This window comes from Aplysia californica, unplaced genomic scaffold (genome assembly GCF_000002075.1).
Source record: "Aplysia californica isolate F4 #8 unplaced genomic scaffold, AplCal3.0 scaffold00042, whole genome shotgun sequence".
In the NCBI taxonomy this organism is placed as follows: Eukaryota; Metazoa; Mollusca; class Gastropoda; order Aplysiida; family Aplysiidae; genus Aplysia; species Aplysia californica.
The window spans coordinates 406,554-429,761 of NW_004797312.1; the positions used below are offsets into that span (position 1 = coordinate 406,554).

The 23,208-nt window shown below is 38.4% G+C and overlaps 1 protein-coding gene across 1 annotated transcript in view; it reads left to right on the forward strand.

The window, feature by feature from the left end:
* Positions 1–23,208, forward strand: part of LOC101858247 (guanylate cyclase soluble subunit beta-2-like) — a 37,225-nt gene that overhangs the window by 6,979 nt on the left and 7,038 nt on the right. The window contains exons 2-4 of the mRNA XM_035968150.1: positions 11,090–11,264; positions 12,569–12,714; positions 22,279–22,427. Of these exons, the coding sequence (XP_035824043.1) occupies positions 11,090–11,264; positions 12,569–12,714; positions 22,279–22,427 (470 nt within the window). The remainder of the gene's footprint in view (positions 1–11,089; positions 11,265–12,568; positions 12,715–22,278; positions 22,428–23,208) is intronic.

A 23,208-nucleotide genomic window follows, 5' to 3' on the forward strand; every position in this document is an offset into this window, starting at 1 on the left:
AATTTTGCTATGTATTATTATTATTATTATTATTTTTATTATTATTATTATTTTTATTATTATTCGCTATTATGTTTCTGTTGACCAATGAGTCCACTTATGTAAGGTTGAGATTTGTTCAGAATTGTTTACCTAACTTGCATCCCCGTCTGATGAGCCGTTTGAATTATGAGAGTGTCTTGTTTAGTTTTAGTGAGTGTCTTACAGCGCTCGACACTGCATAATGTGATATGAGCGCGCGGAACACATTAAACGTTTTCATTTTGGTAGGTAATAGTTTGTTTTTATTTTGCCAGGGTGGTGGTCAAGGAGTGGCACTAGAAAGGCTGCAGAAAGAGTCAGGAACCCAGAGGAGAGGGTGCATCTGGATTGGGGTGGGGGGGGGGGGGGCTCGGAAAGTGGAGACGAAAGCTGACGGCAGAATATGGTTAGACCGCGGGAAAGGAGGTGCCAGGTGAATATTTTTTAGAATAAAATTTCTGTCGCGGTCAGGTTTCGAACCCGGGACCCATTAAATGAGAGGTGCACACCGTAACCAATAGACCACGAGAACCCCCTTGAGAGTGTCTGTAGTAAATATAGCCTGGCCATAGAGTAGGCTACTTATGTCCATTCCAGATCCTGCCGGATACTTGATCTGTAACGTTAGTGTCCTGACATCATTCGATCTCAAGATCTATTTAAAAAATAGTATTTCAGCATGGGTTTCTCCCTTTAAAAAAATTAATATACGTCTTTTTTAACACACACAATTTAGATTGTAAAATAGAAGGCAGGCTCCCGATCCTGCTTGTCAGAGCCAACCCGGGCTGCGAGGGATACGACGCCCCAATAGAAAGACCAAGATACTGGATAAAAAATGTCTTCCTTCTCTGGACCCGAACTCGGGTCTCCTGGGTACGACAGCGAAGTGCTTAACTGATACACGACAGACGCCAATCCGAGTTTCTCTACCAAATATCATCATTGATTGATTGTCCTATATACCCAGTAACGTAAACTTTTTATGTCTTAAAAAGTTAAAGTACAATCTAATTTAGGTTCTAGTTTTTCCCGTTTTGTTAAGAAATGTTTTCAGCCACCGCGATGATCTCTAGAGGAGGGGGGTGGGGCAATGTTCTCCACCCTCTGAATATCCTACTTTTTGTCCAATTAGGCGTCAACGAACATGACGTCATGTCCTCTTTTCAACACAAGCATCGCACCTACTGAACTTTCCTCTTTTATTTGGTTTCACGCGCCAATTAAAGTACATTTCTAGTTTTACCTAAGCTATCAGCTTCGTGGCTCAACGCAGGTTGATAAAAAAACATTAAAAAACGCCGGTATAGTGTCACTTCTTTCACTTGTTAATTCTGTCTTTTTTCATTTCTGCCAGCCATCACCTTTTCCCATCAGTACTAAATGACACCGATTATACCGGTTTGATTTCCTTTTAACTCAAACAAAATACAACAGGTCACTGATCGCGTGGGCGTACCCTGGGTTCATTTGGTATTGTGCTGGACTACGAAACATATTAACAGACTGGGTGTTCTTGAACTAGAGTCGGTTTGTGGAGTTTCAAGAATCTCAGCCCATTTGGCTCCGGTTTGTCGGAGACTGACGTTAATTTTGGGGGTCCTGTCTCTTTAATGACCTTATTATTGAGTCAATAGGGCCATTATACCCAAACACTATTCAAATAGCGAGGACATGTTTCTTAGTTATGCGTATGCCGGTTGTTTTTCCTAAGGATTCCCACAACAACCATTATGGCTTTACGTTTTGAAAGTCCCCCTATATTATGACGTTATTATACCCCTTCTGTCTTTTTTATGGTTGAGTTGATGAGAACTTTCAAGGAAAATGGGACAAATCGATATAGAGTCTAATTTACAGTTCACACACTTTGTCCATTACGGTAGTCCCAACAGGCTCAGTTACATTGTGTGCGGATGTAATTCACTTTATTAAAGGACATTTTTTTGTAATCGGAAATTTCATCCTTGGATTTGTGGCATAATTCGATGTCACTGTTCCGTTGAGAGCTACAAAATGACCTCGATGAAAGTCTACATAAAAAAAATATAATGTCCTAATATGATCTTCTTTGGTGCGTTTTTTTGTGTATATAAAATAGGATGAGTATTATAACATAGACTTGGCACGTCTGACGTAATTCCAGCTCACTATAGATTGCACGATTTGACTCAAATTGGAACCAAAATGAAACTAAGAGCATGGAAGGAAAATGTATTATTGTGCGTGCGGGCACTCGACTGTAACGACATTTGTGTTTTGGTTTTTATTTACGCGTCCATAGAGCAAAGTGAAAAAGTGGCGTCGATGACAATGCGCAGTCTAAGATTTTATAATTTAAGTCTATGGGTATCAAACGATTGATTCAAATGTTTTGTGTCCACATGAACTCAAGTTAGATCGCGTAGGAGGTGGACTATTTTAACCCTTCCTATCAACGCTAAACACATAAAAGAGAATTCTTCGCCCCGGAATCGAATTGGTGCCTTTTCGAACAAGGGTGAATACCCTACTCATTATACCACAGATGGCCATGTTGTGCATTTTGATTCGCACTTGAAAGGTCAAGTTCAGGTCCAGTTTTGAGTGCAGTTTGAATTCTTCCTGTCTTTTAAAAATACTTTCTCTACTTTTCGCCCTATGTTCTCTCTTAAAATCTAATAATATTGCTACTCCTCCTTTTAAATTAGTTATAATTAATCCAGCAAAATGTTACATATGGAAATAAATTTCGAAGATATAGATTGTAATATCTCGAAAAGAATGTCGCATCTATGTAGTATACACCCAAATAACACTATTATGCGTTTTCCAAATAGGGTAAACTGTTACAGGTGTATCGTGCTCATTAGAGGAAAAATTTTAATTTAATTTTAATATGGTTTATGAATCTGTTTGTTTGTTTTGAAGGGGTTAAAATATGTTTGTTGTATGTAAGGACTCTAATCGATTCTAAAAACGCCAAGAGCCAAATCTAAGGTGGGCTTTTCTGCACTTCTTTCTAGAAATATCTATTTTGGTTTCGTGGGTTTGAGTTTGTTTTTTGTTTGTTTTTGTTGTTGTTGTTCTTGTTGTGTTTTTTTTTTCAAGGAGAAACTCTTTTCATTTTACCGCCTTAAAATAGACGTACAATTGGTTTAGATGTCGATGTAAAGAGGATAAGAAAGCAATTTGACGTCATCAGCCTTTCTCAATAAGTGCATCGCACTAACTGAACTTTCAAATCATGCTGTCTTGCGTTCCTAAAACGTTACGGGACTTGCGAAAACCGAAACGTTAAAAGGTAACTGTGATACGACCAACTTCTTTCCTATCTATCCATCCTCTCTGATTGTCAATTTCCTTTTCACCTAGCACTTAACGACTCTGACTGTGCCAATTTACAAGTGGTTTCCTCACTACTAAAGACGATTGAACACGCTGCACGTTTTTATGAGCTGTTTCTATATTTGTTCACTCTTCTTAGAAAGCCGATAAACATGACCAAAGGACATTGTCTTCTGATGAGCCTTGAGTATCTCGTCGGGGTTTCCCAGGATTTTCCCTGCGTGTTTGACATTCCTGTCTGAGCCAATAAAACAGTAAGAGCGGTTGTGGTAAAATAGCTGGAGTGGTTGGTTGGCGGGTGCTCTGGTGTGGTTTGCTTCTTCTTTCCTATCAATGATCAAACATAATATATCGTCTTCATCTCCCCTCCTTCTTTTTTGTGTTTGTTACTCTCTTGTAACACCTCTAATCTTCGGTACTTGTATGACCTTATTGTGTTGCAAGTGCCGTAAAAAAGTAGCTGGTTGATACATTAAAGATTGTAAGCGTGTGTCCATCAGATCCAATCGGTCGCTATGTACAGGCTTGCTAAAACGATTTCTTTCAAGGTGAGCACAAGACGATAATTTCAAATTGCCTGCTGCGACATTATTCAATACCAAAATCTCTATCGGCAAACGATTATATTTAACAAATTTAGTTTTTCAGGGCTTTATCTTATTTTAATATTTTTCATTATTTTGATGTTGTTGTTATTTTCTTTCTTTGTTTTTTTGGGTTTGTTTTTTGGGGGGATGGTGTATTTTTTCATCTTGTTTAAAAACAAATTAATTCGCCATATCATCTTCTACACAAATTACTGCCGTCAGTGGCCGTGGATCTTCAACTGTTAATGTGTTTGTTATTATCTACATCCATGGCACAGCACCAGCTAGATACAAACCTACCGTTACGAAAACACTAGTATAATTTCACACAAACGACATAAGTTCAATGTCCTCGTGTGAAAGGGAAGTTTAAGGGCACCTGTAGAAGATCTAGCATGTCTCCTATTAATTATCAGTTATTTCTGTGTAACAGCTTTTTTCTTTTGATGTTCGAATTTTTAGTATGTTTTTTGTTAAAGATTTCCATGTGCTGTTTATTTGCATACTACTATTTCAAATCTGAACAAGAGATGATGTCCGGTTTTGTTCTTCCTTTAAAAAAAACCAACAACGCACACAATCAGAAGAAAAAAAACAACAACTGAAGTAATCAGAAGGCCTTATATCAGGACAGAAAAGGGTACCATGACCGTCAATGTATGTCCCCGACCTGACTCCTGAAGAAGTAGTAGTAGAAGTAGAAGAAGAAGAAGAAGAAGAAGAAGAAGAAGAAGAAGAAGAAGAAGAAGGAGAAGGAGAAGGAGAAGGAGAAGGAGAGGGAGAAGACGAAGAACAGCAATAACATCAACAACAACAACAAGAACAACAAAATAACAACAACAATAACAACAAGAAGAACAAGAAGAACAAGAAGAACAAGAAGAGGAAGAACAAGAAGAGGAAAAGAATTATTTCCCTCGAGCGTTCGATAATCTCTCTGATCCGTTAACAAACTGTGTTCGTCTGATGTGACAGAGCATTGTTTTCCCAATCCATAAAGATTTGGTCCGCAAAGGCCCCTTTGTTTTCCATATCCCGTGCAAGATCTAGACATTATGCACGTTTGTCGGTTCTGAAGGTTTCAACTTGCATGACAAAACGTCATTCAAAAATAAAACCCCAGTTTTTGTTGAATCCTTCATCAAAAACCAGCACGACACTGCTTTCTTGTCATGTCACACGAATGTCGAATTCGAAGATTTTAATTTGCATGACGAAATGTCATTCTAGAACAAAACGCCAATTTTCAAATTCGACTAATCAGGTTGTCTATATCTCCTATATGCCCATTACTCTATTTCAGTTTTACATTAATTCTTAATTACAGACTTCAACATAAGTTAAGGACCACTTGCAAACACCCTGAGTCTGAGTGGTCTTCTTATGTCGACCTGCATAGCATGCACTCAACGCATCCTTGTCAAAATTGATAATGACCTATCTACCATACTTTCCTTCGACTTCAACTAGTCATTCAGAGCTTGTGGTAAATACGTCCGATACAGAAGAAGACCACGACTCAACGTCTGGCGTCGACGTTTAGCATCGTGTATGCTCACACTTTTGCTCTGTGGTCAATAACATTTGTTTCCTAGACATGATCGTTCAATGGCGTTTTCCTCTTCCTTCTTTTCCATTCAATTTGATCTCTTTCTTTCCTTTATTTTTGTGTTATTTCTTTGATTTTTACTTTGTTTATCTTTTTATTAAGTTTGTTTGTTTGTTTTTTTATTTGTTTGTTTGTTTGTTTTAAAATAGATACTCTACAAAATGTGGTAATGATAATTATTCCGTGTTTTAAAAAAAATAAGGAATAAAAAAAAAATATACCATGACAGGGAAAGAAGCAAAGGGCAGTCCGTTAACTCAATTGGTATCATGCTGGACAACAGCGCGGATGGCCCTTTTTCGAATCCCCAACAGGGATTTGTGAGCATATGTTGTTTTATGGAGTTTTAAAGCTTCCCAACCATCTGGCTCGATCCAAACCTCTATCGGGAGCCCTGGCAGTCTGCTAGGTGCCCTGTCAACACTGTTGATTTCCTTTAGGTAATGACTTGAACAAAAGTAAAAAATCAGTAGGTCTGCCAACAATCATTGCTTCCCACATTGAAGTAGAAATGAAAGTAGACTATGTTAAAACTAAAAGAAACTGAAAGACTCTATGTTCAGCTCTGATGTAGCATAAGAAATAGGTTAAATCCAACACATCTTTACTTCACACACTTGTAGACACGGGAATCGAACGCATGTCCTCTGCGGGCGACGACGAAGCACCTATCTGTTACACCACAGACACCGGTGCAGTGGTAAAATACGTATACGTTCATCAGATATAGAAAAGTCAGCAGACAGAAACATTTTTAAAAGTGTGGTAAGACTAAGTCCCTCTTGGTGAATTTGATGCCTTTCAAAGGTTAGTCGGATTACTCTAACTTCTCTGGAAACTCGTAATTACATTGCAGGAGAGGTCAAAAGCTTGGAAATTGCGTCCTAAACAATGACTGCCCACGTTTGGGCGCTGATCTCATTACAGCGTCTCAATTAGGGAAATACAGAAACAACGGTTGTTGGCGAGGCGTTAGCAAGGCGTTTTGTCAAGCATTGGCTTAACTGAACTTAAGGGGTGAAAATAAGTCAGTTTCTGGTTGCACAAAATCAATTACAGTGCGGTCACAAATTCGTGGCGCAACTTATCCTCTTTAACGGGTAAATCAATGTCATCCATACTTTGCACAGAAGTTTGTATCAATTTGTCTTAACTAAATTATATTTTCCCAGAACAATTAGGGCTAGACTAAAAAACTTTTCTTGATAAATTTATATAAAACAAGCTTAATTACTCCTTCCACGAACGGATAGGTACAAACGATAGGCATGGCAGAGAGCCTAGAGAAATGGTTGCAAAATAGACTAAAGCCAACGCCAAGGCCTACTCTACACAAACTTAGATCTAGATCTAGCCTTTTATCCACAGAATCTAAGTCTTAGATTATCTCAAGGCCTACTTAGGCCTACACTTTACAGCCTTCAGGACCTGTTCAATTTTCAGATCTACTTTTCAAATCTACCGTTCACACACAATGCCCCAAGATAGACCAATCAGCTGATGTCTGTTCACTATCATGTTCGTCCTATTTAATTAAATTCCGTTCAATTTACCGGCGCACGCTAATATTATGTTTCTCACCTGCGTAGTGATGCCAATCGAGTAGAAAGAGAAATAAAATGACCTGCACCAACACAACCACTCATTTCTAGTTATAGAATCTAGATTAAGCTAAGATAAAGTCTTGATCTGCAACTGCATTCGATGAATGATGTGCACAATTGGTTTTCCAACCCAAAAGGGAGGTTTGACGTCATGAAAAATTGTGTCCAGAAAAGACTTCCGGTTTTAAAAAAATGAGACAGCGAAATTGTTGACCGTAAGTTAGCCTAGGCCAAAGATCGTACATAACAAATACAAGATGGTCCACTCAGCCAAAAAAGTGTCCGCCGGAAGTCCGCTCATTGCTTCAGATGGCGCTGCAGTCTGTTTTGAAGCTCTCTTTCGTTTCACCAGAAGAAGAATAGGAATAGCACCTCCTTGCGTGCGCAGATCGACTGCTGTTCATCAGCTGTTCGGGTTCGTTCATTGCGGAGTTTTAGGGTTTTAAAATTTTTTAATGATCACGCCCCTCTCCTTCAAAAGTCAAATTAAACGAAAAAAATCAGTCGCCTCTTCCAGAGGTTTTTTTGTCAGCGTAACCATTTTAAAAAAGCGTTCTTCCGAACTTCTTAGATTCTCTTTGATTTTTGTTCACACAAGTAGGGTAACTGGTGTGCATTTGCGAAGAGGGCGCCACCGAATTTTGAGGACACTTTTTTAATTGGCTCAAATAGAGGAGTGGACCATCTTGTTAAGTATGATCCTTGCCTAGGCCTAGAACTCTGTGTGGACGAAACAAAGATTTTTGGAAAAATCGGGAAAAGCAGTTTGCGTGGATTTTTTAAAAGTTAGGTCCTAACCACATGGATATTGTCGACGCCTGCAAAGTTTCAAAGGTGTGGGTTAGGTAATAAGGGAGGAGTGTGTGCACTTATATATATATATATATATATATATATATATATATATATATATATATATATATATATATATATACTTGAAATCTCTGTCTCACGTAAAATGGTATTGTTCACGTCACTTCTCGCTTCTCACACTCATTTTGATTACGCATATGGCCTACGGCACAGCTCATCAATGACAATTTTAACTTTCAAAACTTGTTACAAGAAATTATTTTGTATAGTGAACACATGTTTTGCTCTAATGTTTCTCAAAACATGCGTTCAATAAGCGTAATGTCCCGATTAGAAAAACCTGACGGACTTGCTATTAAAAGCAATATTGCCCCAGCTGTAAACATTTAAAAAGCTCTAGAAAACACGCACTTGGATTTTTTATTAGTATTTATTAAGGAATTTTCTAGAATACAGCTAGCAGGTGTTTACAAAAATGTTGATCTGTTAAGACAAATTTATACAAGTCATTGTGCAAGAATCGGAGAGCCTATGTTCGATAATTGAGGAGATATTTGGCAATAAGTCGCACCATGAATTTTTGATCGCACCATACTTATTTATTTACAATGCATTTTCTTATCGCTGGTACTCTACATCTTTTGTCTAGAAAAATACATAGTGAGTCGTCCATTTAGCCAATACCTCAAAAACTGATGGTGTATTCAACTTGACATTATGTAGCACCAAAAGCTAGGTGTTTAGAGTACTGGCACTCGAAGGTTATCCAGGAAGAAATTCACGTTTTAATTCACTTTTCAAAAATCAAAACTATGTCATATTGGGTGCAGATGGCAAATTAAAGATCAACCAAACAAAACTAGCTCAAAATCAAGAATGTTAAATAAAGATGCCCTTCAGTACAATGGATTTTTGCCCCAATAGCCCCAAGTAGCAGTTCAACTAATTAATCCCAAATTTTCAGAGCAATAAACGTTGTCAGTCAAGATTGTGGCTTCCTTGGCTTGGATCACGGAAGTAATTACTTCCTTCATCCCTCAAGGAAAATAGAGCTTGCGACTGAGAATGTCTATTACTAGAGGTGCCTGTTCTGGGATTGGAAAGACATCAAAATGTCAGTTAGGGTCTCCAATCTTTCTTTCTATCATATTATTGTACGTGTCAGGAAAAGGACTAGGAGGACGGTAACTAAGTCTCACTCTCTGTCTCTCTCTCTGTCTCTCTCTATCTCTCTGTCCTTCTCTCAATCTTTTTGTCCTCTCCCTCTCTGTCTCTCTCCCTCTATCTATCTATCTATCTATCTATCTATCTATCTATCTATCTATCTATCTATCTATCTATCTATCTATCTGTCTATCTATTTTTGTCTCTGTCTATCTCCCCCCTCCCTCTCTCCCACTCTCCCTTTTTCGATCTCTCACTCTCTCTCTCTCTCTCTCTCTCTCTCTCTCTCTCTCTCTTTCTTTCTCTCTGTCTCTGTCTCTCTCTCTTTCTCTCTCTCTCTCTCTCTCTCTCTGGTTCATTCTCTCTTCCGCTCTCTCAGTCTCGTTCTCTCTTTTGCTCACTCTCACTTTCTCCCTCTCACCATCCCCTTTTCTCATGTTTACGTTTTAATTCCCCAAAAGGCGAACGCCCTTAACAATTTTAATTCTTTTCCAAAGACATCTGTCCAGTGCTCCTTTCCTCAGTTGTGTTCAAATTTTGCCATTTTGAATATCATCTACTTCTACATTTTTACACTTTGCTGCTTTTAGCATTCCTCTGTTTCTATGATCTTTAGGATTTCTTTTCAGAATATTTCTTTGTGAGCTTGAATTACAACACGTATTTCTGTACCGTGCACAGAAAAAAAGCTATATCTCGTTACAATGTATACAACTGAAATGGAAGTTGGTGGGCGCATTAGTGTGGTTTTACTTTAATGTTTATTCCTTGCAAACTGAGACTGAATCAGGCTGACTTGCCTCGACTTTCCCCCAACAACTATGAAAACGTTCCCGATACGTCATTATTCGAAAAGGAACCTTTTAAACGGACCAATTAGTCTAACACTTTGAAATAGTAGCTAAGATTACAATTTGCAGTCACTGAGTTTGTTTGCTTGTTTGTGTGCTGGGAAAAGGTAAGACAGACCGACAGACAGAAACCACAGAGGGGAAAGTAAAGAAGTAGGACCTACCAGCGGCACCCTCTAACCACCGATTCACTGAGGTTTAACGATATATTCTTTAGAAAGATATAATAAGATAAGGGGTTAGCAAAGATCTATGGAGATGCTCTCAAGAAGCTTTGCACCTTAGATCACAGCTGATCTGAGGTTGTGTGTCTTATGAGCTGATAATTATGAGACTTTTCATTGTAGCTGCGTCTAATCAACTGGATTCAGTCTTGCGAACAGGGCGAGCGATCAATGGTCCAACCTAAGTGGGTTAGAGTTGTTCTCGACTTTTGAACTATTACATCACGAAGTTGGGAGTACAGTGGTCTGTGGTATAGGCGCTTCGATGTCGCACACAGACGATACGAATTTGATTCCCGTGTGGGCAGAAATTTTAATCGAGTATCTCGGCCTTTCTACTGGGATGTTGAATTCCCTTAAGCCCGGGTTGGCCCGCCTCCAAAATTATCTAAATTGTTGTGATTGGCAGGGGGGCGTGAAAACACTTATATCTTTAATATATGTTGGGAGTCTCACGGTCTCCTAGGGACTCTACCTTCAAAATGAACACAGCCGATTTTTTTAAGGCAATGTATCAAACAACCAAAAATATCAGTCAGCCTTCCAACAACCACTGTCCCCAAAATTATAGTTGTAATAAAAATAGACCTTGTTAAAACAGAAGAATCTGCTTTTAGCCCGAATGGAGAAGCAGCCAAATGAACCCAACCCTTTTTTAAACCACATGCTTGAAGACACTTCCCCTTCCCTCCGCCTATCCAACCCTTTCTCCAGAATAAGAACGCTGTTGGTCTCTATACATAATGATATCGAAGCTAGATTGTAAGCGCATAGACATTGCTGATGAGTAGGAATTCGTGCCATACAAAATGCTATATGATATATTCTTTTTTTTATCATAATAACTCAGTTACCACCTTTTGGCCCATTTCTTTATGTCCCGAACAAGGTCAGATGATGTGGCTTGCAGAATCTGATCTCATGATTTTCATTGGCTCTCCTCGCCTGACGTCATTGAAGGCCATGAAGCGTTTGAATGTGTACATGGCAGACATCCCACTGTATGACGTCACCAGGGAGATGGTGCTGCTCTATCAACAAAGAAACGCCGAGATCGACATCACGTGAGTAGTGATCGCTTAAAGGGGATCTTGTGTAATCGTCAAACGGAGAAATTATACAGCTGACATAATGTTTAATCCTGTACATTGTTCTGAACAGTTCGTCATTGTTTTCACACAAAAAGACTTCATGATATATTAGCATGCTGCTTTAATCAAAAATTCTATTCCAGCTAATGTCACTCCAAAATTTAGGCCAGAAATAAGTTATAAAGGTTTTAGTGATATTTTAAATTCTGAGGAATGAGAAAATGTATTTAATCATTGAGTGAAAATAGCATCGATCTTCTTTACAATGCGATGTTAACTATTACTATTACGTAAGTGGATCCTGTCCTGTATAGCTGCAGGTACCCTTTACTGAGATTGTTTCAATTTGTTCTGTCCGGAAAGCGCAGGCATGCCCAAATCAACCGAGTTTATTGATTTCTTGTTTGGTCGGTTTTGGTTTTTGCTTTTTTAATTGTCGTATTTTTATGCCCCCATCGACACAATTTATAACGGTCATTTAGGAGGCGAAGACCCTGCCTGTCACCGCCAACCTGAAACGAGAGGGATAAAGCATCCCAGCAGAAAGTTCGAAATACTTGATACAAATATTCTCCGTACTTGGGAATCGAACTCTGGTCTCCTGTGTGCGACAGCAAAGCGCCAACCCCGCTACAATACAGACACGGGTGCTACCACCATGTTAGTGAATCCTGGCCTGTCAAGTTGCAAGTTTGCTTTAACTCAAATACTTTTTTGTACATCTAGAAAGCGCAGCCAAGCCGAACGGAATCGAGACTATTTATTTTATCCAACATCATCTGGAAGAAAAAAGACCTTATAGCTCTAAGTCTAATGGATTATATCTAAAGCTTCCATTAAAACATTTCCTGCAAAATTAATTTGTCCTCGGCTTGGTTGACAGCAAATAACAAGACTTCATTGGTATGAAATTAAAGCACTCAGCAACAATAGATTATGATGATTAAAGGCTGTATAAGATAAATCAAAATTTATTATTTACCCTAATCAGATAGGCTACAAAAAAGAGGAAATAACATAGACTGATTTAGATGCCCTTTGAAACACAAATTAAAACAGCTGAAAAATTAGATTATCAGTCAAGATGAGGATGATGATGGTGTCGGGTTTAAAAAAAATTAAGTTCCTGAGGAAGCTCATTGGGTCGAAACGTTAAACATATTTTATAGTTTCATAAACATGCAACTACTCAAGTCTCCATCGATAGTTTGCCTTTTTAAAAATCCTGTTTACAACAACAACATTGATGATGATGATGATGATGATGATGTCCCTAGGCGCAAACTGGACGAAACGACAGCAGAGCTGAAAAGAACCTCTCGTATGTTAGAGCTGGAGAAACAGAAGACTGACCGCCTCTTGTATCAGATGTTGCCGGAGAAAGTGGCTAACCAGCTCAAGAACGGACAGAAGGTGGAAGCCGGTCAGTGCAACGCCACATGTGGTTGTGTATTTTACTTAGTTTCTTTAGGTCTCTCTCTCTCTCTCTCTCTCTCTCTCTCTCTCTCTCTCTCTCTCTCTCTCTCTCTCTCTCTCTCTCTCTCTCTCTCTCTCTCTCTCTTTCACTTCTCAGAGTGAAACATGTCCCGATTTCTCTCGCTGCCTCATTCATAGCACTGTGTGGAAGTTCTATTTCTGTTTGCTCTTATGTATGTATGTATGTATGTATGTATGTATGTATGTATGTATGTATGTATGTATGTATGTATGTATGTATGTATGTATGTATGTATGTATGTATGTATGTATGTATGTATGTATGTATGTATGTATGTATGTATGTATGTATGTATGTATGCATGCATGCATGTACGTATGTATGTATGTATGTATGTATGTATGTATGTATGTATGTATGTATGTATGTATGTATGTATGTATGTATGTATGTATGTATGTATGTATGTATGTATGTATGTATGTATGTATGTATGTTATGTAATATATGTACGTATGTACGTACGTATGTGTGTGAGTATGAGTGTGTATGTGTTTATGTGCGTGCGCCAGGTGCGTGCGTGCGTGCGTGCGTGCGTGTGTGCGTGCGTGCGTGCGTGTGTGCGTGCGTGCGTGCATGCGTGTATGTATGCGTGCATGCCCAATTTATGTTTAACATTCGTTGTGCTGTACCAATGTATGTAAATGCCGAACCATAATATGTTAAAATATGTGGATGTATGGGCCAAAGGCCTTTCAAATCAATAAATCATTTTTAATCTCTCTCTCTCTCTCTCTCTCTCTCTCTCTCTCTCTCTCTCTCTCTCTCTCTCTCTCTCTTCTCAGTCTGTCTGTTTGTCTGTCTGTTTGTCAGTCTCCCTTTCTCTGATTATCTCTCTCTTCTTCTGTTTATCTATCTATCTATCTATCTATCTATCTATCTATCTATCTATCTATCTATCTATCTATCTATCTATCTATCTATCTATCTATTTCTCTTTCTTTAGTTCCCTCTCGTGTGTTCGAGGTTTTTCTTGTGGTGTGTCAAAAAACGCAACTAGATCTAAATAAAAGTCGATCATTTTGTTTAAGCCTGCCAGATTTTAGTTTGTCCATAATCTGCTGCATCAACCTATACCTACGTCACTTGGTTATTTATGGGACCTACGTCTCTTGAATATTTAGGTCTACGTTACATGTTTTAGAGGGCCTACATCACATGCATCTGAAAATTTAAATCGGCTTACTTATGCCGATATGGTGCAAATTAGTGGACTGACGTAGATCTATGTGACAAGTAAAAGTAAAAGGAAACTGCATTATGACATTGAAGTTTCTTTTTGTCGAGCTTCTCTTGTGCCAGCGAATGCTGTGTTGTCACAAGCAGAAGACTTGGGTTTTATTTCTGTACAGGAAGAATAATTGTCACCGGGGCATCTCCCTTTCATCCTGGATTGGTGCTAACAGACAAGTTCGAAGCTCGCCTTCTAAAAAATATAAATTGTTTCGATTGGGGAGTTTACCTACATTAAAAATCTACTCTGCCCATTTCACTAGTGACCACTTTTATCTTTCAAAAGTTCGTTTGGCCTTATTACAACAATGAAGTTTACTTACCTTCTCTCCAATTAAGAAAACAAACCCTAGGTATATGTTTTGTGTCCTCTAGAGGACAGAATTGTAACTGCCTACCACATTAAAGTTACTCCTGAAATTGTGTTATGGAGCAAAAAATATCACCTGCCTTGATACTGCGTGTCGGAAGAGGCTAGGGTCTGGTCTGCAAAAAAGTGCCGGTTGGTGGAAGGCAAAAAGTTACAGAAACACAAGTAAACACGTCTAATCTTTCGATGCTGGAAGACATGAGCTTTTCCACATGCAGAATGATGTACAGAAACGTCTGAAGACATGGAATAATCTAGCATCTGCGTTTGTCACGGCCGCGACCCGCGAATCGTGGCTCAATTTTTGGCATTTTTTTGGTCCGCGAATCGCGTCCGCGATTTTTGCATTAAAAAAAGGACAAAACTACTAAGCTACTTCATAACATATTGTATGTATTTTGCAACGTTTTAAGATGTCCATGTGTGTCTATTTTCATGCGGAGAATATAAGAACATTACATTACATACTACATGTATTTATATTGCTGTCTGTCTTTTATTTTTCCCCCCTTTTTGTGTTTTAATTTGTTGGTGTGTTAATTTTTCTAAACATTGTTCTAATGATTTGTTTTTTCTTTTTTGTGTTTTTACAGCGTAATGTCATTTAATTCGATGTTGTCCTACCTTTCTAAAAATGTAAATGTGTTATGTTAGAGCGTGTCTCCACCAACACTGAATACTGACACTGGCACGCCCCAATTGTGTGTAATTCCATAATTTACATGTACATGTAATATCCTGTAGGCCTTCTTTTTATTGAATTACACACGTTCAGGGTTAAAACAGCCAATCTTCGTATAGGTGGAAAGGCGCCCCAATAATTTTTGTGGTTATTTATCGGTGCTGTTCTAATTTTGATCTCATTCTGTTGTGAAACCTTTATTTTTCACGTTTTTACTCTCTGAGTGACTACAAATGATATTCTGGATGCTTAAAACAGAGCACAAGAAATTCTGGGGCTTTATATCAACATATTGATATATATATATATATATATATATATATATATATATATATATATATATATATATATATAACGTCGTCACTGAGAGTTGAAAGCTTGAAAATTAATGGCAACTTTTTCGGCAACTTTTTCCACTTTTGTGGCAACTATTGGCAATAATATGGAGAGACTAAGCCAAGATAGCGAAGGTGGAATGTGTTTGTCTGTTGTCTATACTCAAATGCAGGGTGAGAAAGACAGTGATCATGAAGTAAGCGAATTCATCTCCCCTTCTCACACAATTTATATTTTCTTTATTTAAAAATTGTGTAACCCAATGACGTCTCTGTCGCCCAGTGGACAGGTTCTCGGACTCGCAACCAACTCGGTCGTGAAAGGCACTTGACATGAACTTTCCCCACTTCTCCGTAGTGGAAATGGGTACCTGGCAATCAACAGCGAAAGTTTGTTTTTGAGCGCTTGCAATCCCCAGGCTGCACTGTACGCTTCCCGGGAAGCTGAGAATGTTTCTAGGAGCTTAAGGGTCTGCTGGAGTAGTGATAATTGTGAAACGCATAGAGCATGCTGTAGAGCGTGGATATGCACTACATTAATGCAATCATTACTATTATAAAATGCAAAGGGTATGTCATGTCAGAGGTAGTTATCATGCTGCGGAGGTTTGGAAATTTGTACTTTAACACTGGTATCTCCATATCTGCCTGGAGCTTCCAACCCTTATTAGAAACACCGAGTGTACTATCTTTTACTTTTACTCTTCAATAGTTTTAGACAATACTCCTTGAGGACACTCCTTGGGGTACTTAAAAAAGACGCATTACTTCGTGATTCACTCATATTTTTCAATTCTACTTTTTTGAGTCTGAAACTTTAGAAAATACAGACAACAACGTTTATGCTATGGGACAATATATATAAATTCATGTTCTGAAGTGTGTATGATGGTTCAAAAGGAGAAGAAGCATTACCAATGGTATGTTGCTGACCAGACGTATTATGTGTCCTCTGCGTCCTTGAAGAGTTAATTGTTTCAGGGTCTTTGAATGTATAGCCATTTGTAAGGCGGACAGACATTTTCATTCAGTCACTAAAATTTTCTAACCTTTCCTTTTTTCTGCTTATTTACTTTCAAACACTCAAAAGTTCCAGATTGAATCCAACTTTGGTCAACATTGTTCTTTTCCTTGATAGAACATCTCAGTACTGGCGCATGTGCTTTAGCGATCAGGTGCAGCACCGTTGTAAGCATAATTCACGAGTTGGATTCCCGCGTGGTCAAAGTTGTTATTGAGTACTTCGGCCTTTCTGCATGGATGCTATATCCCTCTTGGTTGGGTAGGCCCTGAAGCGCGCCTCCTAAACCATCTAAAATTGTGACGATGGAAGCGTCAAACACTTACATTTTAAAAATGGATTCAGAATATTTACCCATTAGTAGGGCGGGCAGACGTTTCCATTCAGTCATTTTAAGCCTTTTCTTTCTACTTAAAATAAAAACATTCCATATTTAAAAGTTCGGGATCATTCGATCTCTCTGCGTTCGGACAACAATCACCCCTGATAGAACCTCTCAGTCTGTTAGCTGGTATGGAACCATTTGTTCCTCCCTAAGGGTATTCGGTTTTATGCCTGCTTTGGTTTTTATGGCCCATTTCTACGTAGAAGAGTTAGCTTGTTCAAAAAGTAGCACCTACACCTCAACTTTTATTGTAAGGTTTTCGTAAAAATGAACTTATCGGAAAGACGACACTTAGACTATAGTGCGTTGACACAACGAGACAGACCGAAAGAGACAACAGAGAGAAAGAAAAAAAGAGGACCCTCCACTTGCCACTCCCTGTCCACTCTCCTCTCACCTGTGGTACGTCTATACTCGTATTTAACGGACTTGAAAACACGGAAAAGTAAAACCGTGGATTCTAACTCGGTTACAGAAAACAACTACAGAACCTGAGATCAGTATCGTAACCACCTTACAAAATAACAAAACAAAATAATAGAAAGCGCTCTCCATCCTCTATCTGCTTCAGCACTTTGTCCATTATACAATCAATTACAATCAGCGGGGAAAGGGATTAAAACACGTAATTTTTGCTTTGTAATCTAAAGCCTCGTGTTTGATCTTGAACAAAAAAGAAATTCTATTGCTAGGGTGTTCACATGCTTTACCTGCCCTAGTTCAACTCTTTCCGCTGTCGTATGTTACAATTCACTGACCGCTTTTAATTTCAAAAAGTGTGAGTTAATTATCAAGCCGTACTAATCACGGAGTCTACGGACTGCAACAGCTCTTAATGGCCTGCTTTGACAAAAGGTATTTACAAGGCAGTGACTGCCTCTCATTTCAGAGTATGTGAATTATCCAGCCGTGCTCATCACAGAGTTTAGACTACATGTTCAGCTCTATGAGTGATAGGACTTTGACTAAGGATTTTAGCCCTGTCCGTATTGCCCTTATAACCTGCTTAATGATAGTGATAGGTGTGTGTCTTACTGCTAGCACCTTTGCTTATATAAGTCTTATACGTTGCAGTAGAGTATTATACATAATAGAACATGGGGAACTGAAACTTCAGTAGTAAGCTGCTCTGCTGTTATTTGTTTCTCCAGGGATCCTAATTAGTCTTAGCTTCATGAGTCACTTCACAAACTACAAAGTCATGCTGAATAACGAATTTCAAGGCTTGCTCATTAGCTTTTCTCCGTTCTAAATTCACCCGGGAAAGGAACTCATTATTTGCGAATAACAGTCCATTAGCAAGATTTAGACAGCTGAACTGACCATAGATTAACATGTTTGCAGGTCCCTTAATCGATAGCGTTGGTTTGTTTCGTTTATTTGTTTGAGTTTTTCCAATTCGTTAAGCTGTCGATAGTTGTTTTAAATTCAGAGCAAGCGTTAGAGACTGATGGGTTGATAAAGAGCAAGACCAAGTGTGCCTCAGAGAATAAAAGGGGTCTTTCTCCAATTTTGATCAAAGCTGACTTATCAATATCACAAAATATAGCTCTGTTTCGTATGTTTGTCAAATAGTGGTCTTTCCCCAAGGCGATCATTTTTAAAGGATTTCCTAGTAACAGGAACAGGAACGCGTTCACTTAAAACTGACATCTATTGTCCATCCTCTTTAGGATAAGAAAACAATACATAATGCAATCTGGTAAAACTTTATTCTTTCTAGTGTTCTTCAATAAAAAATTTTCAATAAGTTTATGAATGCAATAATTTTTATCGTCGCGGGCAGCAGGCCTGACAGACCACCTGGACGGCTGACGGCACCAAAAACAAGTACAGATTGATTTGTTCTACGATGCGCCAGAATCAGGAGCTTGTCAATTTTGGGCCACATGGAGTCATTGGTATTATTTATAAACGTGTACCTTTGCCTTGGTTTTGATGTAAAAAGCACCAAACTATCTTGAATAGAAGTCGGGATATTTGCGATTGAATGAGATGGGCCTTGTGTGAGAAATTTGCGTGAAAATGGGCGCCAAAGTTTGGTGACTTTAAAGGCTTGAGTATCCTTGAAAACTGCAAATTTATATTTTTTGTGCCTTTGATCAACGTTTTTAGAAAAATTTGCTCAGAAATATGTTTTTAAATGGACATGAAAAGTGTTGAGTACATTCGAAAAGAATTTCCCGAAATCCAGGAAAAAGACAGTTTCTTCGATTTCATTGTTTTGAACTATTTTGACAAGCTCCTGATTTCCCTATGATGCCTCACATTTTTGTGCGTCCTGCCGCTGGACTGCCTGCTGTTTGCCTGCAGGTAATGAAATTCTCGTTTATAAACATTTGGAAAACTAGGTCCTACGTATTATAATATCCAATTCGAAAACACTGTATCAAAATTAACAAATCAACTCAAGGGCCGCTCTTTTTCTTGCTGGATTTTGAAGATCACAAAAAGTAATTTCTACCAAGATTGCGCCAAGACTGTGTTTTTTTCGTATCTCAAAGAGGACGGGCAAATGTCAGTTTTTACTGAATCAATAATACCCCATGATTCTCGAAATACCTTGTTAAATTGGCCCAGAAAGAGATTAATTTTAAGGGGGGGGGGGGAGGGGGGTGGAGGGGGGGGGCTACAGCCCCAAAGTCAAAATTCGGCTCAAAATCATGGAGTTTGAGTTGTAGGCAGTTTTAGCTTCCTCGGCCTCTCCTACAACTATTCCATCGCATAAGAACCCCCAAAAACCGTATTTTGTCCCAGACCGGGCATGTTTGTAACCGCCATTTCCTCATAAAGTCAATATTTTATTTTTCTTTATCGGCCGTTTTCTCAAAACGCGACTTTTCTCTATACTTTTTTGAATAACTCCACCATTTTTCATCCAATCTTCATGAAATTTTCACAGAATGAAGAGAAGAGGTAATACTAAATATTTTTTGTTGAATTTTTTATATATGGAATAGATTTTTGTTGGTGGTGTCTGGAGTGTGGATTTTCATGGATTTTTCGCAAACTTCAATGCTACCTCAGGAAAAAAAAAGTTTTAGATTTAATGTTGGTGAACACGCATGCAAAAAAAACAATCAATTTCCATGAGCGATAAGTGCGGTATTTATTACGTAAGACATGTTAATAAAATCCAATATGGCGGCGTATCCATGGAAACGAAACTTTTTTCTCAAATTTGATTGCGGATTTTAAGACTCCTTACTATGCTTGTTATATGTGTAAAACTTGGTAAAATTCGGTAAAGTAATAAGCGAGATAGCCTCCAGGTGTACCCCCCCCCCCCCCTTAAGCCAGAGGTTACATAGCTGAAGAAACATTTGGTGCGGTGTGAAAAGAGGTGTTAAAGCCACACCACTCTCTGGCAAAAGGAGTATTCTAAATATTAGCCAAAAGTGGCACTTGTAGCCTTTTTCACTCTTTGATTTTTATATCAAAATCCTAGAATATTTCTCTCATTTTTACAGCATAATATATAATTTTAGTGTATACTAAAAAACATTTTTCGATGTTTCTGTGGAACAGTCTCGTCTCTATGAAAGACTAGAAGTTCAAAAAAACTATCTTTGACATTTCGCTAACTTAGAATTACAAAAGCTCTAACTAACGTTTTGGGCCGGTTTAAGTTACGAAGACAACGAGGCCATAAACCAAATGTTCTATCTGTCCTGTCAGAACCGTAAGATTATTCAGAGTCGTTATCAAAATATTCAAAGAATTCTGCTAAATAAAGTTTGACATGTTGTGAAATTCAAAATATTTGACGCCAAATTTCTCAAAACTAGGTCTTGGGGAGATAGAAATGTGTAATTCTAGGGTAGAGATTTGACAAACAGCATATATCATAGCATTAGTTTTTCTTCAGTTATCATTTCTCCGCAGTAGGCCTACGTAATCCTAACAACATTTCGATCGGCTTTAAAGTTCATACCCAGTAGGGCATTTGCCAAATGCCAGTTTAAAACAAGCTTGGAAAAAATAGAGTCATCAAAATCCTAGACTAGCTGGGAACGCATTTGGAAGCGAGCAGCAAATCGACAAACCAAAATAGGAGTGTCATCAAACACATGATATTTTTTTCTCGGAAGACATCAAGAACACTATTCAGAAGCGAGCTGAAAGCAATAATATTGTTTTAGCGGTTTTTTTAAAGGGTGCCCTAAGGTTATACACAACTTAATCAGTAAAGAATTGCAATGTAGAAAGGTTACAACGCTTATTATGCATAAATTTGAAACAACGCAAAAAAGACGAAAACCCACAGACAAAAAGCCCTCACCTTTAGCTAGGTACACTAAAAGGTATCCTGAGTCATGTAATAATATTATTATTTACAAACTAAATTATTTCGAGACTCTACCAGTTACATTATCTTCCATTTTCTCTGATATGTATTAAGTTTTAAATCAACATATATTTTAAGCACATATTAAGTCCTAACATCCACTTTACTTCATTTTCCAAAATTAGCTGATTTCATTTGATTTTTCTTGGACGACCACAATCATTGAGGAAATGCACGACTTTCACCGAATGAAAACTCTTTTAGTGTGTCAATATCGCTTTACTTTACAATTAAAATAAACTTTCACACAAGTGCCCCTTTTCCACAATTCACCGTTATGGAGATGAATGGCTTAAGCATTTAAAACAATCTTGTTTTCATGGAGAACAAAAGTAAGTTCTAGGAAAGCATCAATTGTAATGTAATTATTGATTTATTTATTTACGTAGATCTATATCATATTTCAAAGTTATTCATTTAGTATTTTAATGGCTTGTCCTTCTATTCTTGGTTGAAATAGTTATTTCTAAAACTAGGAGTCTTTTCGGTTGCATTTTTAAGTGCATATGTGTAAAAGCAATTTTCTCATCAGCCAACCATTTCGACGATTGCAACATTTCCCATAGAGCGGCTGCGCTCTTTGCTCAGTTGATATCAATCTGAAAGAGGGTTCAGGTTCCAACCAACCCTCATCGGAATACTCTGGAACTCGGGTTGTTTGGAGAGTATCCATTTCAAAACATATACTTGGCTGACCGTATTGGACATGGGCTTTAAGATAAAATAGTACCCGCTCCCTACCCCTCTCCTCCTCTTCCATTTCCGCCCCAGATCCATATCTTTTACAATGTATATGTGTGTATGTGCATGTGTGTGTGTGCACGTGTGTGTTTGTGAATGTGTATGTCTGTGTATGCATGCAGGTATGTATGTATGTGTATGTGCATGTGTGTGTGTGTGTATGTGTGTGTGTGTGTGTGTTTGTATGTGAGAGTGTGTATGTGTGTGTGTTTGTGTGTGAGAGTGTGTGTGTGTGAGTGTATGTGAGTGTGTGTGTGTGTGTGAGTGTGTGTGTGTGTGTGTGTGTGTGTGTGTGTGTGTGTGTGTGTGTGTGTGTGTGTGTGCGTGCGTGGCAACAGGGACTAATTATTATTTCTTTCCATGCAATTCCTCAGAGAAGTATGATCGAGTGACAGTTCTGTTCAGTGACATAGTGACGTTCACGAACATTGCTGCAGCCTGCTCGCCACTGGAGGTCGTCAACATGCTCAATGATCTCTACAACTGCTTTGACCGCCTCACAAACACGCACGGTGTCTATAAAGTGAGGTTCTATAGACATAACTGTATGTCGCTACCTTGGAATTACAAACTTTAATCTGACATTTTTAGCCGTTTTGAGTTACCGTACTAAGACCATGAGGTCAGAAACCGTACTTTCTATCTGCTCTATCAACATCGTAAGATTACTCGGAGTCGTTATCAAAATGTTCAAAGAATTGCATTTGAAAAAGCTTGGCACGATGTGAAGCTAAAAATTCTAACGCCAAATTTCTGAAAACCAGATACTGAGCATATATAACTTTGTAATTCTGAGGTAGCTATGCATGTATGTCTCTTTGTGTAATGAATTTAAGCTGTTAAAGAGAAGAGGAATACGGTGTTCACAAGATGAGTTAATTATGACTGTGTTCCTGTGTGGATGTAAGTGTATATGTGTGTATGTACGCAATGTACAAACGACCACTTCCCATTGCCCCTCTTTGTTATTTTTCTTTTACATTATCATGACTCAATATCAGAGGAACACATGTGTAGGACAATCACATAGTGCGTCATTCGATACGTCACGCAGGTCAACAGACACGGGTCCCCTGTGTAAACAAAAGTGTTCAGTATAATTTTAACGGCATTCCTCACATAAAAGCAGTTGCCTCCCTCTTGTCAAGTTGTAAAGCTTGTGTTCACGTGAGAGGAGGAATGTGCATGCTGATTATTTTTCAGCCGTGTCTTGTCAATGTCACCCCCTGCGTTGAGTACAGTCGAATGGTTCCCCAAGACTTCACTTTTTTTTAGATCATCGATGCCGTTGATTCATTTGACGA